General features: G+C 40.7%; 1 protein-coding gene across 2 annotated transcripts; it reads left to right on the top strand.

The window, feature by feature from the left end:
- Positions 1–8,429: 8,429 nt before the first annotated feature.
- LOC105896371 (meprin A subunit beta-like) lies at positions 8,430–20,393 on the top strand. 2 transcript variants are annotated; one of them, XM_031575953.1, is made up of 17 exons: positions 8,430–8,517; positions 8,808–8,875; positions 9,023–9,041; positions 10,885–10,923; positions 11,057–11,088; positions 11,342–11,353; positions 11,495–11,573; positions 11,689–11,812; positions 12,196–12,374; positions 12,522–12,740; positions 13,117–13,266; positions 13,578–13,802; positions 14,004–14,450; positions 14,632–14,796; positions 14,928–15,051; positions 15,353–15,415; positions 15,698–20,393. In XM_031575953.1, the coding sequence occupies exons 2-17, from the start codon at positions 8,813–8,815 to the stop codon at positions 15,894–15,896; spliced, it is 2,139 nt and encodes a 712-aa protein (XP_031431813.1). In that variant the 5' UTR covers positions 8,430–8,517; positions 8,808–8,812; the 3' UTR covers positions 15,897–20,393. The 2 variants fall into 2 exon arrangements, with proteins under 2 accessions (XP_031431813.1, XP_031431816.1); XM_031575956.1 differs by lacking the exon at positions 8,430–8,517 and having other exon boundaries at positions 8,856–8,875; positions 9,023–10,923; positions 11,500–11,573.
- Positions 20,394–22,051: the final 1,658 nt, after the last annotated feature.

The raw sequence follows: 22,051 nt of genomic DNA, 5'->3' as shown, positions 1-22,051 counted from the left end.
AAAGTGTGTGTGTGTGTGAGTGTGTGTGTGTGTGTGTGTGTGTGTGTGTGTGTGTGTGTGTGTGTGTGTGTGTGTGGTATGTGTATATGTTAATAAATTGTAATCGATAGGACAAATTGAGCCATGAACCAAAAGGTGTGTGTGTGTGTGCTTTGAACATGGGCTTTGACATGGCCTCTTGTGATGCCGGCTACATTGTTCTGCTGGTGGGACTCGCCTGCAAGGTCAGGCCCCATTGAGTTGGTAAAGCAGAGCAGAGCAGAATAGAGTAGAGTAGAGTAGAGCAGAGTAGAGTAGAGTAGAGTAGAGTAGAGTAGAGTAGAGTAGAGTAGAGTAGAGTAGAGTAGAGTATCTAGTCGGCAGAGTTGGCAGTAATAGCCGGCAAGCTAAACTGATCGCATTTTTTTTTTATTGTATTCTCTTCAGTAGGAGGTATATTATAGGGTGACCAGATTTGAGTTTGTGAAAAAGAGGACACTTCGTCGCGGGGGGGCGTGGCAGGGGGCGTGGGGGGGGGGGGGGGGGGGGGGGGTAGTGTATAGCATGGCGCACCATGACCATGTGAATGCATACAAATGAAATGACAAAAATGACACAAATTACTATATGAACATCTATTTATTGAACTTTAACAAAACTGCAAAGTGCAAATGTAAAACAAATCTTTTTTGTGGCATTTAGTCCAGCGCTTCTTTAATGTGTCTTGTCCATATATTGAAGCAATAATGATAACAAATAAAAAATTCTAAATAATAAATACTTCATATAGCCACATATTAAAATAAGAAAATGAAGACACTTTTCAGTCCTCATGTATTAAAGCAATAATAATAACAAATACAACATTCTAAATAATAAATAATAAATTCTTTATATGGCCACATATTGAAATAAGAAAATTAAGACACTTTTCAGTCCTCATGTGGTTGGGCATATTTCTCTGAAGACTGAATCTTTCCCATGAGTCGGCGATTACCTATCAAATAGGTATGAAAGTCCTTGCAGGTCATGTGTTTGAAATTGTAGCCTACTGGGTGCACAGAATCCCCTTCAGCACTTGAGATTTGTTGAGCTGTCACCGAATCTGGGAAAACCTTTCTTAGCAAACCAGATGTGCAGTCCATTGATCTGTAGCTGTTGTGATGCTTTATTGTATGAAAAGCAAGGGTACCCTCTGCAGCCGTAACAGAAGTGTCTGTTTTACTCACAAAAAAGTCTGTCACTTTACTCGATGAGCTCTCTCCTCTTGCTGCAGTTTTGTGTTTTGCAGAGTGCACGTGAGCTTCCAAATCGCTGCCACCTTTATTTGCCACCGACACGTAAGTGCCTGCTCTGCATGTCATGCACTCAGCTTCCGAAGCATCACGGCCGAGGCGAAAACATGCGTATTTTTTATTTTTAGTTCGTCCGTGAACTTACATTTACGTTTCGGCATGGCTGCAGATGTCATGTGCTGTAAACCATGCAACTAGTGGAGGCGGCAAGGTGCTCAGTGTTGCCAGATTGGAAATGGTGAAGTATCGTACCAAAGGCTCAAAATGGTCGTATTTGGAGGATAATTATCGTGTATCTGGCAACACTGAGATCGGTCGACCAATGTTCTCTCTACAGTCAGAGCTCGCGCAAGAAGGTGGAACGTAAGGGAAATACCATTTCCAAAACTTGTAAGGGCGTAATAACTAGTTTGTGAAAGACCCAGAGAAACACAAAATAATATCCGACGAAGCAAAATCCCGGACGTTTTTGGAATCCCTGCCGGACGCATTTTTTAGGTCTCGAAAAGAGGACATGTCCGGGGAAAAGAGGATGTCTGGTCACCCTAGTATATTATAATATTTAAGAACGCCTAGGCCAGGGTTTCCCAACCCATGGGCTGCGGCCCATTGGTGGGCCGCCGAGCACCATCCAGTGGGCCACGAAAATGTTTCAGGTTTTTTTTTTTTTAACGAATTTTCCACGAAGAACAGATTTTTAGTTGAGAACAATATTAATTAGGGATGTCAACATTAACGCGTTAATCTATGAGATTATTGTGGCCGAGATGAATGCGATAAAATATTTTAACGCAACTTTGTTTACTTCCGGTGTGCTTTGACCCCTGACACGAAACCGCCGCATGCCTGCAGTCAGTTAGATAGGAGAGACAGAGACGGTAGTTGAAGATGGAGAGAGCTGAGGGATTGTTGGGCGGAAAGTTTCTGTTGAAGTTAATGCTTAAAAATGACGGAACAATCGACAAAACTAAAGTTGTATGTAGCATTTGTCAAGCTGAATTTAGCGATCACAGAAGCAGCTCGTCTTTAAGTTATCACTGTAATGCAAAGCACCCGACAGAAAGCACACTCCACGACTCCACTCCACGACTTCTCTAGGAAAGTAACTAGACCAGTCCGTGAAAAGGTTACCAACGCTGTAGAAAAATTTAAAGAATGACAGCACTGGTAACGTCATACTACCGAAAACTACTCAAATTCAGCGTAAATACAACCCTGATTATATTAGATTTGGTTGTGTGAATGGAGGTGACGTCGTCGTTGAGCCCAGGGCGCAGTGTGTCAAGTGCGTTTTAAAGCTGTCTAATGAGGCGCTCAAACCTTAAAATCTGAATCGACATTTGGAGACGCGACATCCAGCCCTCACATACCGAACTGGAAAGGATGAAAGGTAGCCCGTTCCTTTTAAAACAAGTTAGACGAGTCGACGGACGTCAGTAAAGCTGCATTAGTGCTAGGCCCTAGGCTACAGCTGGGCACATACCCAAGGAAGACCGTTCCATCAATAGTAGTATGTACCTTTGAGCCATGGTTTTGGGAGACACCTGTATCACTTAACGATGATTCAGACTATGAGGTTACCAACATAATTACCTTGATAGTTCGATTTTGGTATTGGTATTTGGTATTTGCGCTTAGGAGAAAAGTAAAGACACAAAACAGGTTTCATTTTCAACATGCTAATTGTAGAAATACAGTATATTAACAAACTGCATTAAATGACGAAACATTTTAAATTTGGCAATAAATTGCATTAATGTAGACATACAACTGATTGGTGGGTTCTTAAAAAGGCTGTATTTATTTTCACATTCAAAGTGACAAGTTGACATTTCATTCACACATACTTATTGACCACCTCATCCAAATAAGTGTGCAGTTCTCGCTTTCGACTTTCTTTCTCTTTCTTTTGTGGTTACCACATCTTTCAAAATCATTATACTAGCTAATTCTGACTCCAGAATGTATTTTTGGCCCTGACACCCAGTGAATCTCCGGGTGACAATGACAGAAAACCTTATAGACTCCAGTTTTATAGAGTGCTTGTGTTGTTACACCATCCCATTCAATTTCAAACAGGCACCTGGACTTCCTGGACCTGCCTGGAGGAGCATGCCTTACACATCACACTCATAAAGCCCACAAACAATACTATTATTAAAATAACCAGTTGGGAGTTCATTGTCGTGGGTCTGTAAAGAAGAAGAAAAAACATGAGGATGACATGAGGATGATGTCATGAATCCAAAGCAGCACAATGAGTGCGGGAGGATACAGTTTATTTCTTGTCAGGTTCTTTCGCTCTTGAGTCATCTATTTCTAAGTAACTTAAAATCATATTCACACACATACACTGACAAGAACAGGGGATTTCTGGCCCTCTTAGTCTCCTGTTCTGTTGGGAAAGCCTACTTCCTATAGCTGCAGCGGGGTGTGATTTCTTATAAGTGGCTTGATTATTGTATAATTTCATCATAGCCTGAGAGATGAGTCACAGACATTTCTATGGGAGAGTGAGTCTGGGGATCACTTTTGTTGATCAAAGCAAATTTATAGCCAACATCCTCAGTCATGATGTCAGGGTAGCCACTGTATGTCTTAAAAGCTTCCAGTAACCTATCTGCAAAGGCTGCTGGATGTTCCCCTTTCCTCATTGTCACTTCTGACAACCTGAATGTTGGCACTGACTATCCTGTGAATCTGAATGTTTCTTCCATCATTCCTCATTTTCGGCGTTGCTGCTTGGAGAACTGGCTAACCTTATGTGCGCTGTTTTGCATTATGTAATTATATGCAGTCTTCACCTCCTCTAACTCACCTGACAACACTTCCACTGTTGATTTCAACATGTTGTTATAAGCCTTGTGAGTTCCCGCTTCTTTCTGCAACTGCACATTTTCCATTTTTAAAAGTGTGTCATGAATCTGAAGATTTTCTATGTGTGCCGCCCCATCATTAAGACGTGATAAGAGTGAATTATTCTCTTCTTTCAGTAGCTCTCACTCTGCCTCTATCTGGTCTAATCTTGTCTTGGTCATTTTGTATGTGGCAAGAAGTCCTTGAAGGGCATTTGCAACTTTCCCTTTTTTGTGTTTTGGTATCTTGGAATCATTTTCTAACCGGCACCCTGCCCACTCGTAGGGCTTATCCTCTTTGTTCTTTATTCCGTAAAAAAACCCTGCAAACTGTGTTTTGTGATCTATTTAACAATCATATCTTCCATTCTAAAGTTCTAAAAAAAACGTACTGGCTAGGCCACAGCCCTTCGGGCCTAAACCACACTACTTCGTGTTTTCAGCTACTTGCTTCAGTTACTTAAGAAACGTCACCTCTTTTTTCAGAAGTTGCAAGATGGGTGGCTCGCCAATTGTAAGAAAAGAGAAGTTTCTTAGTTTTTGATGCAGCAATCTTTATTCCATTAAAGTGCAGTAACGAAGCACGTGGAACATACTCCGGATTCAGCGGTGCAGATCTGAACCACAAGAATCTCCAACTCCAGCCATATATACTGTTTAAGACACCTCCTAGGCTTCTAATGTTAATCAGCTAGGCTTGAAATCCAAATAGGTCTGGCAACCTTTTGCTGTTCTGTATGATAATCAGGTTTCTCTGACTGAGATGGTTCTCAATGGCCTCCCCCATTCCCATACTATGATTAATTGCAGTCAGTCACACTTCAGTTTGCTTCCTGACCCCAGGTGTCTGAGCAAATCCAGTGTGGGGACCTTTCCTTTGTTACCATGATAAGATTACCATTTTGGATATTATGCTGGCCAACTTTTAGTGGTCACAGCCGCTGCTTGATCATGAATCTCAAGTTCACTCACAAGATATACTGTAATTTCGTACAGCATCCAGATTAGGAGCCTGCCTAGGAACCCTGTTTCAGCTGCATGGTTATTCTGCATATGTATCTATTCTACTTTAATTTTATAGTACTATTTTTATTTGAACTTTCTGATAATCTACTACAGAGTTGTATTGCAAGGCCAAAACATAAAGATAAAGACCCCCAGCCCCCATTTCTATCTCTATCTCTCTGCCTGCCTTGGATTTAGGAACCACATGAGAGAAAAGCTATTTGTCATACAATATCATTTGTCATATATTATTATAAGGGAGTATTTTTCCAGGTACTGTACTTGACAGTCATGGGGGTGGTGGTGCTGGAGGAAGTTGTGTTGGGAGCATCTTCATGCCATGTCTTCGCTGCTATGCTATTTGTACCTCCATATTTTATATTGGAAGATTATGGCCCAGGATTATGGTAGCCTACATCAGGGGTCATAGGTCACCCACCTTGCATAGTGATGAGTAAGAAGATGTCACCTCCTTTAAGGACCCTCTTCCATTATTAACATATGATGTCCAGACATAGTCATCTTCATGACTTTCCCATATGAGTGGGTTGCCAAACAATCCTGCATTTATTGGGGAGAGAGCAAGAAACTTTTTTTAAACAAACAAACAAACAAACAAACAAACTTTTTTTGGAAATGTGACTGGATTAGTATGGTATGATAGGCATATTTTAAAACCTCAGCATGAAGAGACAATTCAGTACTTGTTGTTACACTCCTTTGTTGGGACATGCGCTTCTGGATGCGAGGGTTCTGGTCCAGTAGTATCCATGGACACGGCCATTGCAACCTGTCATCATTGATCCCTGAAACGAGGCGGACAAAGACTGCAAAATAGTCCTTGTTCAGTTGTACCCTTACCCGTACCATTACCTGATACCTATACCTATCGGCAGAGTAGTATTTTGGGCGCAGAGTAGTATTTTTTTTAGTAAGTATACTCAACAGCTATAAGTATACTCAATATTGGGGGAAAGGTTTTGACTACAGAGTGTGTCTTTGATTTTGATATTTGTTAATATGGCAAAAACAATCATGAGGGTACTAAAATCAGCTTTTCACAAGTGCGTTACTTTCTATTTTAAAATTTTCAAATGTAAATACATAGAGTGTGTTTACAGTTTTTTTACGATTGCGGCAGATAGCTGCCAGATAGGAATTCAGATAATTTTAAAAATGTAATAGTTGTATTCTTGATGGTCCTGATAATAACAGGCCTATAGTTGCACAACAAGTTATGGCACATTCTTCACTTGAAACCTAAAGCAGTTTTTATTTTTAGGATATTATTATTAGGATATTAAACTATGGGTTATACATCGATTATGCTCAATTTCCTCAGCCCTGCGGTTAATACTTGGGTGCGTCCGATACACGGGAATGCATATTTTACCTTCTGGTAGTTTGTAACACGCACAGTGTTACTCTGCCCTCTTTGGCATACGCGCGGAGAGGTGGCTATGGCTATGGACTATCCTAGCTATCTCTAGTTTAGGGAACCATCTTAACAGTTGATAGTTGGTAGTTGCTAGCGTGTCTCAAATTAACTAATTTCGATATGAAGTGAATATGAAGTCATGTTAATATGAAGCTGCACAGGGACCCAAAGGGTTTGTACCTGTCGTAGCTTTTTACTGATCTAAGGTATTTCTAGCTTAGGGAACCATCTTGCCAACATTTGGCAGCTGCTAGTGTGTCATGATCTCATGTTAATATGGGTGAATCAGATATAAACGCTAACAAAACCAAAGAATAACAAGAAAATAATGACACATTTTAGTTTTGCTGAAATACTGCTCGCGTTTTCAGCTCATATACATTAAGCGTTTGAATGTGGAGTATGTGTAATCTAATTAAATGTTGTTGGCAACATACTTTATATGCATTGGACAGTGTAATTTATTACAAGCTAGCTGAGGTAGGTTTTCAAGGTTGCAAACATCCAAGGCTTATTGGAGTGAGTTTGCGAAGACTGATCAAATTGTTAAATGGCTTCACATAATCCTGAGAGAAATAATGGGACATAAATGGAGCAAAGGCTTACTCTGATATCAATGTAATGTTAGCGAATGAAGGGGGAGAAGTACCCCCCTCCCCTTGCCCTTCTTGAACAAGTTAATTTAATGGCAATTCCCACTGCAAGCATGTCAGAAGATATTTTTTTATGGTACTAGGTCGCCAGGGGATCAATAAGTAACTACACCACATCCTGGCAGTATTGGAGACTGGTATCATGTACCATTTCACCATTGGCTTTCACCATGATAATGGAGGTATCTATAAGGGCATCTAAATGGGTTGGTGGTGGTGAAAGGTTACAGGACAACATCTGGTTACCTCCCATACGAGCTTGTATGGATGACGTGACGACACTGACAACAACTGCCCCATGTATCCGTCGCCTGTTATCCAATGTTAGTTGAATTACGCTCGGATGGGAGTTAACCAGGTGTAGGCCAAGGATGAAAGTGAAATACAGCAAATGTAGAACATAGCGCCAGTAAATAGCAAACAGAAAAGCAAGCAAAGGGGGAAACTAAATATGGTGCATAATATCCACTGGTGGTCAGTGGCCACTTATGGAGCCACTGATGTCCTCCCAACTCCACAGAACCTCAATCAGTGGGTGGGTGAAGACAGAAGCTGCCAGTTGTGTTTGGGTGTTGTCTTATTAAAATATATTGTTTGCATGTAAAACTAGCCTGGGTTGCTAAACGTAGGGACATAATCAGGTTTTAAAATCATTTGCGTGTCTGTTTGAGAATAAACAAGTTGAGGTTAACTCTTTTCTGCTAAATTACAGTAAGATTTCTTTAGTGCGAGAGGGGCAGAGAAGTGGACACCAGGCAGTCTTCATCCAGTGCGTTGTTGTTGTATCCATGGTTGGGCAGTTGTTATGTTGGTGAGGTTGCTGGCAAGTACTTGCATGTGAAAGTGAGAGGATTGGCCGCTGTGGGAAGTCCCCAACCAACAGCACAAGGAATTTAACACCATTTTCTGTGTATAACTAAAAACATAAGTAATTACACTGATGTATTTTCTAAATGATATATATAATATTTGTATTTGTGTATACCATATATGTGTGTTTTTAAACTATTTATTAATTTAATTATTTATTTAGTATTCCTTACCCGCACAAATGCACCAGTATCCATGTGTCCATAACAGCAATTAGTTTCGAGAAACACTGACACCTGAGCCTGTATCATGCATTGGCACATCACAAGGGGTCAGAAATATGTGTCAGATAAGACGAGTGAGATTAAACAGGTGGAACGTCATTGCACATGCTATAAGGAAGTGGAACGAAATGCGGTCACAGTGCAGTGGGACACTGAACAACACACATTTTCAAGGGATCACTCAACACTGTCAATAAGGTATTTGAAAAAAGATGACTTAATGACTTACGTCTAAACCACTTTCATTTTCCAGAACATTCAGAAGGAAGATTTCACTTCATAAAAGATTTGTCTCCAAAATATAACTCGATTATTATTCGATTATTATAGACATCAAGGGCATTAAGAGAGGATATGAAAAATCTAACAGAAATATTTTTGTATTCTATTCTATTTCATTCCATTGTGAATATCCATGCCTATCTCAATACATGCCGATCACTGTACAGGTCCAATGGCTTACATGTTACATGCCCTTCACTGTACAGGTCCAATGGCTCACATGTTACATGTCCTGCTTCTGGTGAGCTTAGCATCTTGGACAGCATTATCACTGGTTAGTACCACAAATCCAGGAAGGAAAATATATTTCCAATTAGTGTTTTGGGGTAATAAGAGGCTATATAAAAAGCGACTAAATATATAAATGGTGACTTCCTGTATTTAATGTGTACAAACTTATCAAAACTAATAACTTTTTCAGCCTCAGCCAAGGGTTCAGGGTGAGTAAAAGTATTTAACCTACGTATACAGTGATACTGGTAGAGTAGATGTTGATGTTTGCCATGTATCCAGTAGTTGGGATGTGTAATGGAGTATATTTGTGTATATTTGTGAAATGAATTATAATTATGGAATTAGATTTCTTCATGTTTTTGATTACATTGTCTAAAAAAACCTGTTAACTAGTTTGGAAAGCAAGCTGGGAGCCTACATTTTATTATAACCTTTTTGACTTCTAGTGCTGAAAATGAAAGATTTACAAATTAGTTTCAGTGTTTACAGTCAGTTGTCATATTGTTACAAGATGTACTTGGGGTTAGGGTTGGAGTAGTAACATGTAGATAAATGTGCTTGAGAAATATGTGTTGAAAGGAGCAGAATATATTTTGTATAATGTACTTACATAATTAAACTGTAATGAAAACATTCCATTTAAAGTGGGACTAAATGATTAATTAATAATCGATCTTGCAATTAATCGCCACCGCGATCATGAGAAGCAGTAGATAGATATTTTTGTTTACATGTTAAGTCTCTAAATATAGGCTATACCATTTTAGTTCCTTAGTTACAATTCAGTTCATTGTAATCCTTGAGGTATACATAAGTTTAATAATGTTATGGCTGTCAGCACTGGTTAAAATGATAAAGGAATTACATTTGATCTCACATTAGAATGAATCGTTAATCATTAATAAAAGAGTCGTGATTGAATTGAACTGTGACCCAAGAATCACCTTGGATACCTGGGGATTCCCACGCTTAGCACCCATCCCATAAATACAGAAAATATGGTTATGCCACCATACCGGTAAATCAAGCTGTGTCGACAGACAACAATGATTTCCCGGTTTGAGGTTATGAGTCACCAACAGGTTATGTCAGTTAATGCCTTGGCTACTATTTGCTATTTTGTGGGCTGAGGACAAGGAGAAGAATTATAGGAAAATGGTGAACCATGAAAAGAAGGCGTTACCATTTTTGTGTAATGGGCAAAACACTTCAGAGTACACAGCTGACCATGTTTTGAGTGATGCTCATATGTTTTTGGGAGGCATGCTGGTAAACCTTTTCTTTTCATTAAATGGGTCTTGGTTTGAAGAGCGGATTGTATGCAAAAGCGTACTCAATTCAGAGAAACACAAATCCTTCATAAATCCCTGTTTTTTTTAATACCTGTAATAATTGAATTGCAACAAATTTGCTTGTAATGGTGTGCCCACAAACCTAAAGTATGGTGTTAGGGACATGTGGTAACGACAACCTATTGCATGTTATGCTGTAAGACAAGGGCCCCTATTCTGAGTGTGTAAACGGCTGGCCTAAACAGACTGTCCTGCCTGGGCCGGTTGTCTAGGTTCCAGCGATAAACAAAACTTTCCGCCCGAGGCGTGGATTTGGAGTGTAGGCGTGGCCACATATTCTTCTGTGACAGGGAAAATCTGAATGCACCAATCACAAACCATCACTGCCCTGATTGATCTATCTGGCAGCAATCTCACATTCCCATTTCTGGAAGATTGGCACATTATGCCGACATATTTCTATATAAAACTATGCAGAGACATACTTGTGTAAAATCTTGTAATATTACTCTACCTTGTCAGTAAACATGCTTCTTTGACTTCTGCCATTTACCACTTCCGTATCATTCAGCTTGTCAACCAATACACATGTACCACTGTCCATCAGGGGGTCTCAAAGCAGGATTTGTATTCACGACGTTGGTGTAAAAGTGAACTACAGTCTGCACCTTTAGGGGGAGCTCAGTAGACAAAAATACCAATGCTCACATAATGGGGCTTTAAAGCTATGTATAATGTCTGGTTTATGTCCTTACAGAAAAAAATGGAAATCTGGATATTACAGAGATAAACAAAGGTACAAAAACCAAAGGAATACAAACAAGCACATAGTAGCACAATAACAACATATGTAGCATGTTAACACATGTAGTGATAGATATCCACAATCATAATATATATCTAATTCAAACTGTTGTCATTTTTAACAGGTTTAAACCTCGTTGAAGGGGACATCAAGGGAGTGAGTTGATGATTTGATATGGTTGATGGTATTAAATGGATTGATCTAATTTAGATTATGACATTCAGATTTTATGCTAAGAGGTCATGTGGAATTTTATACTAGGAATACTAGTACTACTAGGACTGGTGGAAATTTTGGATGAACTTGGGAAATATTATAACTGAAGGGCATAAGTTATATCACTTTCGAGTTAGGTGTGCTTGTATGTATTGATTAATTAACTAATACGTATTTATCCCTGCCTTTTCAGGGGGCCAGCCGGGTAAGACACCATGTTTGTAGGATGAAGATTTACAGCCATGAAATCTTGAGAAACTTAATCTAACATACTAAAACTTCCTCAAGCGTATTTTGTAAAAAACGAAAATGACTCAAAGTGACTTCAGCTCCATATGTTCTTCAGACTAGGCAGAAGAGGTCCATTCGAGGTGATCAGTACCGCTGGCCATTGCCGGTCCCGTATGATTTAAACTGGAGCTTGGGTAAAGAAAAACATCAGACACAAAAATTGACTTGCCACTTGTTACCTGGCACCTGACACGTAGGAATGTTTGAAATGTTTCTATTTTATGTGCTAAATTTTGTCTTTACCTTCAGACATGAATGCCAAAGGAGTCATCCTGAAAGCCTTTGAGCAATTCAGACTCAAAACGTGCATCAACTTCCGGCCCCGGCGATGGTGGTTTGAACAACATTGGATTAATCTGAAGTGGAGCATAGGGTATGCCATATTTAGCTGCACAATACAACACATGACATATATCACAACATGGCATTTTTCATATCATATATGTTATCATATCTTATTATACGGCTCCTCAGAATGTTCCAAAAAGTTCTGTTGATTTGAATGGGCCACCTCAACGTTCGGAGGTCTGATATTTCTTTTTATTATACGGCTCTTCAGAATGTTCCAAACATGTTCCAAACATGCTGTTCGCCCCGTCGGGATTTATTTTTGGATAATGACCTCCGGACAATACATTATCCCTTACATATTTACTGCTGCACATCTGGGTCCTTTTCGTCGCGTCTGGATTTATTTTTCGATAATGACCGGCAGACTATATATTATCCCTTAAATATCATATCATATCAATATAGATGCTGGTCTGAGGTGGGAAGACAGCCTTCACGGGCACAGGATCTGTCCATTGGCTCTAACTGTGACACTGTGGCTACAGTGGAACATGAGCTCATGCATGCTCTGGGCTTCTGGCATGAGCAATCCAGATATGACCGGGATAATTATATCACAATCAACTGGAAGAACATTGAAGCAGGTTAGTAAGTTATGTGTATTTAATTGGGAATTTACTATATGTTACAATACATTTGTAATAAATAACACAAAATCATAAAATAGTTTGATCTTCATGCTATGACTTCATCACTGCAGCAAAAAAAAAATATTATTTTATTGTTTTCAGGGGAGGAGAACAATTTTGAAATTGGTACCAACACTAACAACAGCACCATGGACACCCCATACGACTATTTCTCTCTCCTGCACTACTCAAAAGGTGCCTTCAGCAAAGGCAATGAATCAACCATCATCACAAAACGACCTGAGTTCCAGGATGTGATTGGACAGCGACTGGATATGAGCCACTATGATGTAGAAGAGCTCAACAAGTTCTATGGATGCCGTAAGTCATTTGTCTCTGGAACAAGGCTGTCTACACATGTATGATTTTGTTGATTATCTTCCTTAAGATCGTAGAATTATTCACGCTTTCCATTCATCAGGTTCATGTTTAGCTTCATCAGGCATGTTGTTATTATGTTGTTAATATATATTTTTGTGTTGAAATACAAACTACACATCATTTAGATGTCTGGTCAAAATGTTCATAAACTTCTCCAAAGTTCTCTTGCACAGAGAAACATGCAAGACTCTTGAGAGAACATATTTAAACCCTTGTGCTTGAAGAAGTTAAAAATAAAATAAAATAAAAAATACTGCTCACTGCAAAACACGGCCTGAACATAAGAATGGAAAGCTGGTATACTGTGTGCCCACAGATGAATCCATCTCCTTCCTGGACCACTGCAGCTTTGATGAGATGTGTGAGATGAGTGTCTGTTCCAGAAGATCACGAGGGTGGAGGAGAGTGAGCCACACTGCTGCAGGTCCCCACTCAGACCACACCTACCTGGGCACTGACTCTCAGGGTGAGTTATTTAATCCACGCATTTTAAAATGGCATTATTGCGTGGATTATTCAGAAATACAGGGGTTATAATGTCACGAATAAATTAAGTCTGTTGTTGTGGCGGCCATTGCCCACATATGTAGATAGGCCATTTCCCATTATATCTGAATGTCACACATGAAACCAATCATAAACAATATGGCATGGCCATTGAAATGAATTGGTTAATTGAAACAACTGGCATTCAAAGCTCAGCATGTTCACAGATACAACAGGCTCACTTCATCTGTCGGTGGGTTGCTAATTAATCTGTTCTTTATATATTCCCAGGCACAGGCTTCTTCATGCACTTCAGCACCAAGAGAGGCAGCGTGGGAGACTCTGCCAGATTGCAGACCAGGAGGATGACCCCCAGAAGAAGCTGCAAGATCCAGTGCCTTGAGTTCTTCTACTACCACAGTGGGAGTTGGTCCGACCAGTTCAACATCTGGATAAGAGAGTTTGACGGTGTGGATGACATCATAGGAACTCGCAGACTCATGAGTCAGATACAAGGTACTTAGTTCTGGATAACAAACAATCCTTTTAAGACAAACACCTAAACGCCTTATACAGTTCATGATGAAATCACAAATGCAGTAGTTGTCTTTGCTCCTGAGAATCAAACTGTAACGTACATATATTATTTTACCATTATTGTGCATTATGAAGTTTTCTGTGAAACCTTGAGTCCCCAGAAATCCATTGTTTCTCCAGGTTCCCCAGCTGACTACTGGAAGCTCCACCATGTTCCTCTGAACGCCACTAAGACCTTCCAGGTGGAGTTTGAGGCCCGCAAAGGAGTAGGGGCCTCCAGCGGTGGCTTCTCTGTGGACGACATCAACCTGTCAGAGACCGAGTGCCCCCATCACACATGGCCAATCAGGAACTTTGAGGAAAAATTAAGCATAAGTGCTAATAACTCATTTCTTCACAGCCCAAAGTACTACTCTGCCGATGGCTATAGGTACCAGATAATGGTACGACTGAGCAAAGATCATTTTGGAGTATTTTTCCGACTAGTTTCTGGGATTAATGATGATACACTGAAGTGGCCTTGTGCTTCAAGGCAGGTGACCTTTACACTACTGGACCAGAACCCTCACATCCAGAAGCGCACGTCCCAACAAAGAAGTCTAACAACAACATCATTTGGCCTTTATGGTAAGCTTTGATGATCTTAGCTTTGTAAACTGTAGACCTTATGATTTGGCCTTTACGGTTAGCTTTAATGATCTTAGCTTTGTAAACTCGAGACCTTATGAATACAGTAATAGATGGAACAAGAGCTAAGTGTTCTTCACAATAAAAAAAAACGAAAATGAATATTTTTCCATAAATCCAGAGGCCCACTATCCAAGAATCTGGGGAACTCTTGAAACAGATGACAGCTCCGATCAGTTCTACGCTAATGAAGGGATGGGTTATGGCCTCTTCATGTCTGCCACTGTTCTCCGATCCAGAGAGTTTCTGAAAGGAGGTGGCATCTTTCTCCTCATCTCCATGCAAGGTTGGTCATGGTTGGCCAACTGTCCCAAATATCACTGTTGTGCTTGTACTTGTATGATCAGTGTAGTTATACTTCAGTTGTCTTGTTCACTAATAATTTAGACATGAATATGCAAATGTTTTTGACTGTAGACATCTCCCCATTACGCTTCAAGGACACACTTCCGTGTCCCAGCATCCCAGTCAAGACCTTCCCTGTGCAAAATGATGATGATGATGATGATGATGATGATGATGATGTTCCATGTACAACGCAGTAAGATCAGACTATAAATATCTGCAAAAATCCATGCCTTTTAACTGAAACAATGACAGTGAATTCATTCTTGTGGCAAATGCAAAGGATAAATATGATGAACAGGTCATTATTTACCCTGAACTGCATACCAATGAATTAGGCTGAGGTGTGTACAGGTTTTTTTGTGACTTGGCTAGTTTCTAACATTACTAGTGCATATAGTGTAGTATCTTATGACCAAGGGACTAGGGCCTCTGAATTTTGACAAAAAAAGATTGTCTATAACAGATGCTAAGTGTTTTGTAATGCTCCCATACAGGTATTCTGTTCATAAAACTGCTTTGAGACCTACCACCCTCAACACAACTGCCTCAACTACCAGGTATGATACAGAAATATTTTGAATGCCTTTCCACACTACTACTTCTGTCACCATGAAGGTTTTTTTTTGGCTGCGGAGTATAATGTGTGGCACCGCAAGACCACTTAAAACAGGCACACCAACCTTGCAGCTGCAATATATTCAGTGTGGGCCTTTAAAACGCAATATGATTCCATTAAATGTTGGCTGATTTAATTCGATAAAAAAAAAACAGGATAACAGTTTGGAAGCTGATCAATGTGGATGACTGATGACACTGCACAACATCATCTTTTTCCATAGGTCTGGTGTTTTTTCAGGCAACTTCTGGAAGTATGACGTCACCCCATCGGCCATTACCATAGTTGTGGTGTTATTATTAATTGTCTGCTTTGGCTTGGCTGTGGTGTACAAAAGAGGTTGTTCTAAGGGAAAGAGAACTCAGATCACATCTGCAGAAAACAGGCTGTTCCTTCAGGAGCAAAAGCATTTTACAGCGTAGGAAAAGCTTCACATAATTCAAATGTATACAGAGGTTCACAGCATACGTATGTTTAGAGATACCTGTATTGCCTTGTTTTGTATTTTTTATTCCTGCAAGATTGTGTTTTCTTTAGAGGAGGGTATGTGTCATAATTGGAGTAATGAGGGGTCATAAAGGTCATAAAGGGTTATTAATATGACAAATCGGATGGATGGTTAGTTTTGATCTAGCTTTGGGTGACAGCTTGCTTGTCATATTGGATGGATGAGACCGGCCCTCTGCCCTTTCTCCCCCCTCCACACAGGCAGTTGACCCCCACAAATGGTGTGAATCATTTTGATAGTAAGGTGTTATCTGAGAGGGTGAGATTTCCCGGCGTAGCAATGGTGTTTCTGACCAGGATCTATCCTGTTGGCATAGCAGGGGTCAGGATGACTGGCTGCTCTAGGCGTGAGCACGGGGTTGATAACAGAAATTTGGTGGTGAATGATGTCGTAAACCGGTGTTACCCAAGTAAACCATATGACTTATCAGGCGCTCAAGCATAGCAAGGTCTTGTCAGCCTGTGAGATGGCATTCTTTCACTCTATTATAGGAAACTTTAAGATGATATATACATAATCCCTATGGGCTAATGGTAATGATACCGGCTTATTCAAGTTTAAAAGATTTAGTTTTGTAAGGCTTGACCCATAAGACATTTGTTCATGAGAACAAAAGAAGATATAGTTCAACAACACACACACACACACACACACACACACATGCATGCACGCACGCACCCACAGACACACACACACACACACACACATATGGCGATATGGCAGCATATGTGAGTCATATACATGATGCATTGGCGGGGATTGTGGATGTGTCAAGAATTCTGGGTGGTGAAAATGGGGTGCTCAACATAACACTACGGGGTTATAGTCTCACGAGTGACGTGAATGTGTTGCTAACCCCTGCAAATGGCTATGGTTTAGAACATCTTATTAATGCCATTGAGAAGGTTTTACAGAGTAATACGGCCATCTTGACTGATAATTCTTTAGAGTTAACAGTGGCTATAGCCCGCTGTAGAAATGGGGGTGGGAGACCCAGTCGAAAATTGCGTGATCTAGCACATGATGAAGTCATTAAACAGAAAATAATGCACTTATTCAACCCTGTTAACAGGTCAAATAATTTGTGTTTTGCCATGTGTTTAGCAAATTATCTAAACCCCCATAGTACGTCAAACAGATTAGAGGCTATTGCAACAGACATGCAGATGCGTGCAGGCTTCACCCCACAGCAGAAGATTGGTTTTAGTGATATTGCCAAATTCGAGGCCCTGTACAGTGTTAAAGTGGTGGTCTTCTACCGCGGAGCTGATGCCAAATTACTACATTATCAGACCGACGAGAAACCCAATGATATCATAGCTCATTTATACCTACACAACGAGCATTATCATGGCATACTGAATCTGCAGGGTTTCATGGGTGTAGCGCAGGTCTGTAAGTTTTGTTACGTTGGTTACAGAGACAGCATGTACCACCGATGTAAATACATATGTGATGTATGTCACGATGTTGATTGTCATAGGATGGGTGGGGGGTTCAGACATTGTGGTGATTGCAACCGTTATTGCAAATCTGCTTACGGTTTTCAGAAGCACAAACAACAAGGCCCCAGGGGTCGTACAGGTGTTTTAGCAGCCCCTTGTGATATCACTAAATATTGCAAGACCTGTCACAGACGCTATATGCTGTCTGTGGAGCAACCTAAACCACATAGGTGTGCCCAAGCGGTGTGTCACCATTGCAGGTTGAGGTTGACCCCCGGTGATAACACTACACTACCATCGTGCTGATTTTGAGACACGCCATGAAGATGGTAAGCATAGGGCTAATTTTGCGTGCGCCATAACCTGTGGTGGTTATGAGTTTACAGCTGAGGTGTATGGTTGTGTAGGCAAGCTTTTAAACCATTTTAGATGTTCCAAGTACATTGGACATACATGGGTGGCCCACAATGCCGGAGGGTTTGATAATATATTGCTTCTGGTGCAGTTCACTAGTATTGGGGTCACCCCACATGTGATAATGGGAGGGTGCAGGGTCACATATATGTATGAGGAGCGCTTCAAACACAGGTTTATAGATAGTTATTCCTTCATACCTATGAGGTTGGCTAACACCCCCGCGGCATTTAACCTAACCACCAGCGATAAGGGCTATTTTCCACATCTCTTCAACATCAGAGCCAACAATAATTATGTGGGTGCCTATCCTGATAAGAAGTTCTATGGTTATGGGAATATGTCAGACAAGGATAGAGTGAGTTTTGATGCGTGGTACAGTGGCATCCATGATGGTGTGTTTGATTTTCAAAAGGAGTTGTATGCGTATGGCAGAAATTATGTGGTTCTGCTACGTGAAGCATGTCTTAAATACCGTCGTGAATTCATGGAGTCTATGTCCATAGACCCCTTTAATCAAGTTACACTACCATCGTGCTGTATGGCTGTGTATAAGACACACTTCCTCCCCAGAGACACACTGGCGTTGACGCATAACAATGCTTACATTAATCAGCATAAAGCCTTCTCCAATGTGTCAATTGAATGGCTTGAATTTGTGAAAAGTCACCGAGGGGTTCAGGTGAGCCATGCCTTAAGCGAGGGAGAGGTCATGTTTGGGAAATATTACCTAGATGGGTACTATGAGGAGGGTGGTGTGAGATTTGCGCTGGAATTTAACGGGTGTATGCACCACGGTCATGATTGTCGTTACAACCCTCACCATATCCATCCCCTGTCAAAAGTACCATACAGCCTCCTAAGAAAGCAGTTTGATGACAAAGTACAAACATTGTCTAAGACCTACGGGTTAAAGGTTGAAATCATGTGGGAGTGTGAGTGGAAGCTGGCCAAACAACATGATGGTGATGTTATTGCGTTTATGACCACATACATACACCCTGAGCGGTTGAAGCCCAGAGAGAGTCTTTTTGGGGGTAGGACAAATGCTTACAAATTGTATCACAAAGCCCAAGCTGATGAAAAGATTCGTTATGTTGATTTTACAAGTCTTTATCCCTATTGTCAGGCTCGAAAAACATACCCTATAGGACACCCGCAGATCATTCTGAAAGATTTTGGACCGCTTGAGAATTATTTTGGGTTGGTCAAAGCCACTGTCTACCCCCCGAGGGGCTTGTTACACCCAGTGCTCCCATACCGTAGCGGGGGTAAGTTAATGTTTCCTCTGTGTCGCACCTGTGTAGAAATGGAGGAGCAGCTTACACCGTGTGCGCATAGCAATGCTGAAAGGGCTCTTTCAGGTTGTTGGGTCACTCTTGAACTGTTGAAGGCTGTTGAGAAGGGTTATACAGTTGTTAACATTGATGAGGTCTGGCACTTCCCACAAACATCAGATTCGCTGTTTTCAGACTATGTGAAAAAATTCCTGCAATTTAAACAGGAGTCCAGCGGGTATCCATCCCATGTGACGTCGGAGGTTGAGAAACAGGCCTATGTTGACAACTATTTTGAAAAGGAAGGGATTAGGTTGAACCCCCAGAAGATAGCTGTCAACCCTGCCCGTAGAACCATTAGCAAATTGCTTTGTAACACCCTTTGGGGGCGTTTCTCTATGCGTGAAAATCTTCCCACAACTGAAATTCTCAAAGACCCTGAGCAATTTGCGAAACATATATTTGGTAGCGAATATGAAATAACTCATTTTTCATTTGTCTCAGAGGATGTGGCCTTGGTACAGTGGCGTCATGCTGACGGCGTTAGAGGGCAGACCTCCAACATCAATGTATTCATTGGTGCGTTCACCACGGCTCATGCCCGGCTTGAACTGTATAATGTCATGGATAGGCTAGGCGACAGGGTGTTGTACTGTGACACTGACAGTGTGATTTTTGTTTCAAAAGATGGTGATTGGGAACCACCACTAGGGCCGTATTTAGGGGATCTCACAGATGAGCTGGGTGTAGGCGATCATATTGTGGAGTTCTGTTCTGGAGGGCCGAAAACATACGGATACCGGACAGCTCTGGGTAAAACTTGTATGAAAGCTAAGGGCATCACCCTGAATGCTGAAAATTCTAAACTCATCAGGTTAGACACCCTGATTGACCTGGTTGATCATCACGTGATCAATCGCAACAGCACACACCACATCCTAGCCCAGGCTGACAACATTGTGCGCAATAAGAAGGACCTCACTCTAAAAAATAAAGTAGATGTTAAGCGCTTCAGAGTTGTGTACAACAAGCGTGTGTTATGTCCTGACTACTCAACGCTGCCATACGGATACTGATTGTCTGTGGGGTATGTTAAAAATGGCTTTCTTTAATACTGGTTTGACAGCTGTTAATAATTTTGATTTCAGACTACAACACCCTTTTTCATGTATGGTCAGTGGCCCCTCCAACTCGGGGAAGACCTATTTTGTAAAAATGTTAATAATGTATGCTGACCATGTGATTTGTAATAAAATTAATAACATTGTATATATATATAACTGTTGGCAGCCTCTTTATGACGACCTGTTGAAAATGAGACCCATTCATTTCATACAAGGGATCCCTAAAGCCCTAGATGACGATGTGTTATTACCGGTGTCCAAAAACAATTTATTGGTTATTGATGATGTCATGAAAGATGCCAGTAGTAATGAGCAAGTTGAAAAGGCATTTACACAATATGTACACCATTGTAATCTCAGTGTTATATATCTGGTCCAGAATCTGTTTTTTCAAGGTAAATCCAGCCGCACTATCAGTCTAAATACAAACTATCTAATATTATTTAAGAATGTACGTGATAATAACCAAGTGGCCATCTTGGCTAGACAAATGTATCCTGGTAATACAAAATATTTTATGGAGTGTTTTAAAGATGCTACAGAGAAACCGCATGGCTACCTCATGGTTGATTATAAAACTAAGACACCAGAGTCATTCCGACTCAGAACAGATTTACTTGCAGCACATCCGGTGGTCTACATCCAGAAAAAGGGTTAAAATACAACCATGTCAGGGCTGGTGCGGCGAAACTTGTCGCTTTTGAAAAAACTACTTAAAGCTAAACCGCACCAAAGGCGGGTCATTTTACAAACAGGATCAGATGAGTTAATCCTGTCTCTATGCGAAGTAGCATTGAACATTCTCCGAGGTACTATTCCCCTCACAAGCGGTCAATATAGAAGATTGGTAAAAAAGAAGTCATTGATCAAGCTTATAGCTGATAAGAAAATTGGTGTGGGGAAGAAAAGACGTACAATTAACCAACAGGGTGGTTTTATCCTACCCCTCCTGAGTGTGGCAATACCATTTATAACTAGCCTCATAGCATCAAGACGTGGTTAAAAGGGATGGAGTATGCTGAGAAAATGTATTTGGTTCAACAGCAACAGCTGGATAGCTTAAAGCATAATGAAACACCCCCCAATCTAAGACAGAGTGCCGAAAACGATTTGGATACAGCTATAAAAAATGTTTTGAGTAGGACCGATATGGAGCAGCATGAAAAAGCTAAACTGTATACGGCCCTGTTGCAGAGATATTTGACACTGGTTAAACAGGGGGCTCTCGAGACAAACACTTTAAAATTAAGTGTACCCCAAGACCAGGAAAACACGGGTCTCGCTATCCCATTAATAACCCCAGTTACAAACAGTGGGGTGGATGATGACCCCAAGATTGTAGCCATTTAAAAAAATATACCCTTGAGATGTAAAAAGAATGCCATGCATATATTAGAGAAGATGCTTGACTCTCAAGATACAGCGTGCTGGACTGAGTCTGGTGAATTTGTTTTCAACAAGATGATTGTTCCTGGAACACATATAATTGATTTGGTAAAAAGTGCCACAGCGCCTCAGAAGATTAGACATAGGCCTCGGGGTTGGGTTGAATTTCTGAGCGCCATGGGAATGTTAAATATACCCATGTCCACAGTTCCTAATAGGGAAGTTCAACAGTTGGTTGCATCTTTGAAAAGACCTGCAACACCCAGTTATGTTACCCCTGGTAGAGTTTTAGCAAGAACAGACCTTTTATCAGATGATGTAGATGTTTTGCGGTGGTTGAAGTTTTAATTATGTATTGATTATGGGTATTTGTGTTGTATAATGAAAATAAAAAACCTTTGTGAAATATATGTAAATAGGCCT

The sequence above is a fragment of the Clupea harengus genome, chromosome 11 (genome assembly GCF_900700415.2).
Source record: "Clupea harengus chromosome 11, Ch_v2.0.2, whole genome shotgun sequence".
NCBI classification, from domain to species: domain Eukaryota; kingdom Metazoa; phylum Chordata; class Actinopteri; order Clupeiformes; family Clupeidae; genus Clupea; species Clupea harengus.
This window is presented reverse-complemented; position numbering and strand designations above follow the sequence as displayed.

Bases quoted from the DNA above. Each gene is read 5' to 3' on its own strand.
- LOC105896371 (XM_031575953.1), top strand. From the start codon at position 8,813: ATGGCTCACATGTTACATGTCCTGCTTCTGGTGAGCTTAGCATCTTGG. The intron at 12,741-13,116 runs GTAAGTCATTTG...GTGTGCCCACAG, and splicing joins CAACAAGTTCTATGGATGCC to ATGAATCCATCTCCTTCCTG. The intron at 15,052-15,352 runs GTAAGATCAGAC...GCTCCCATACAG, and splicing joins GATGTTCCATGTACAACGCA to GTATTCTGTTCATAAAACTG.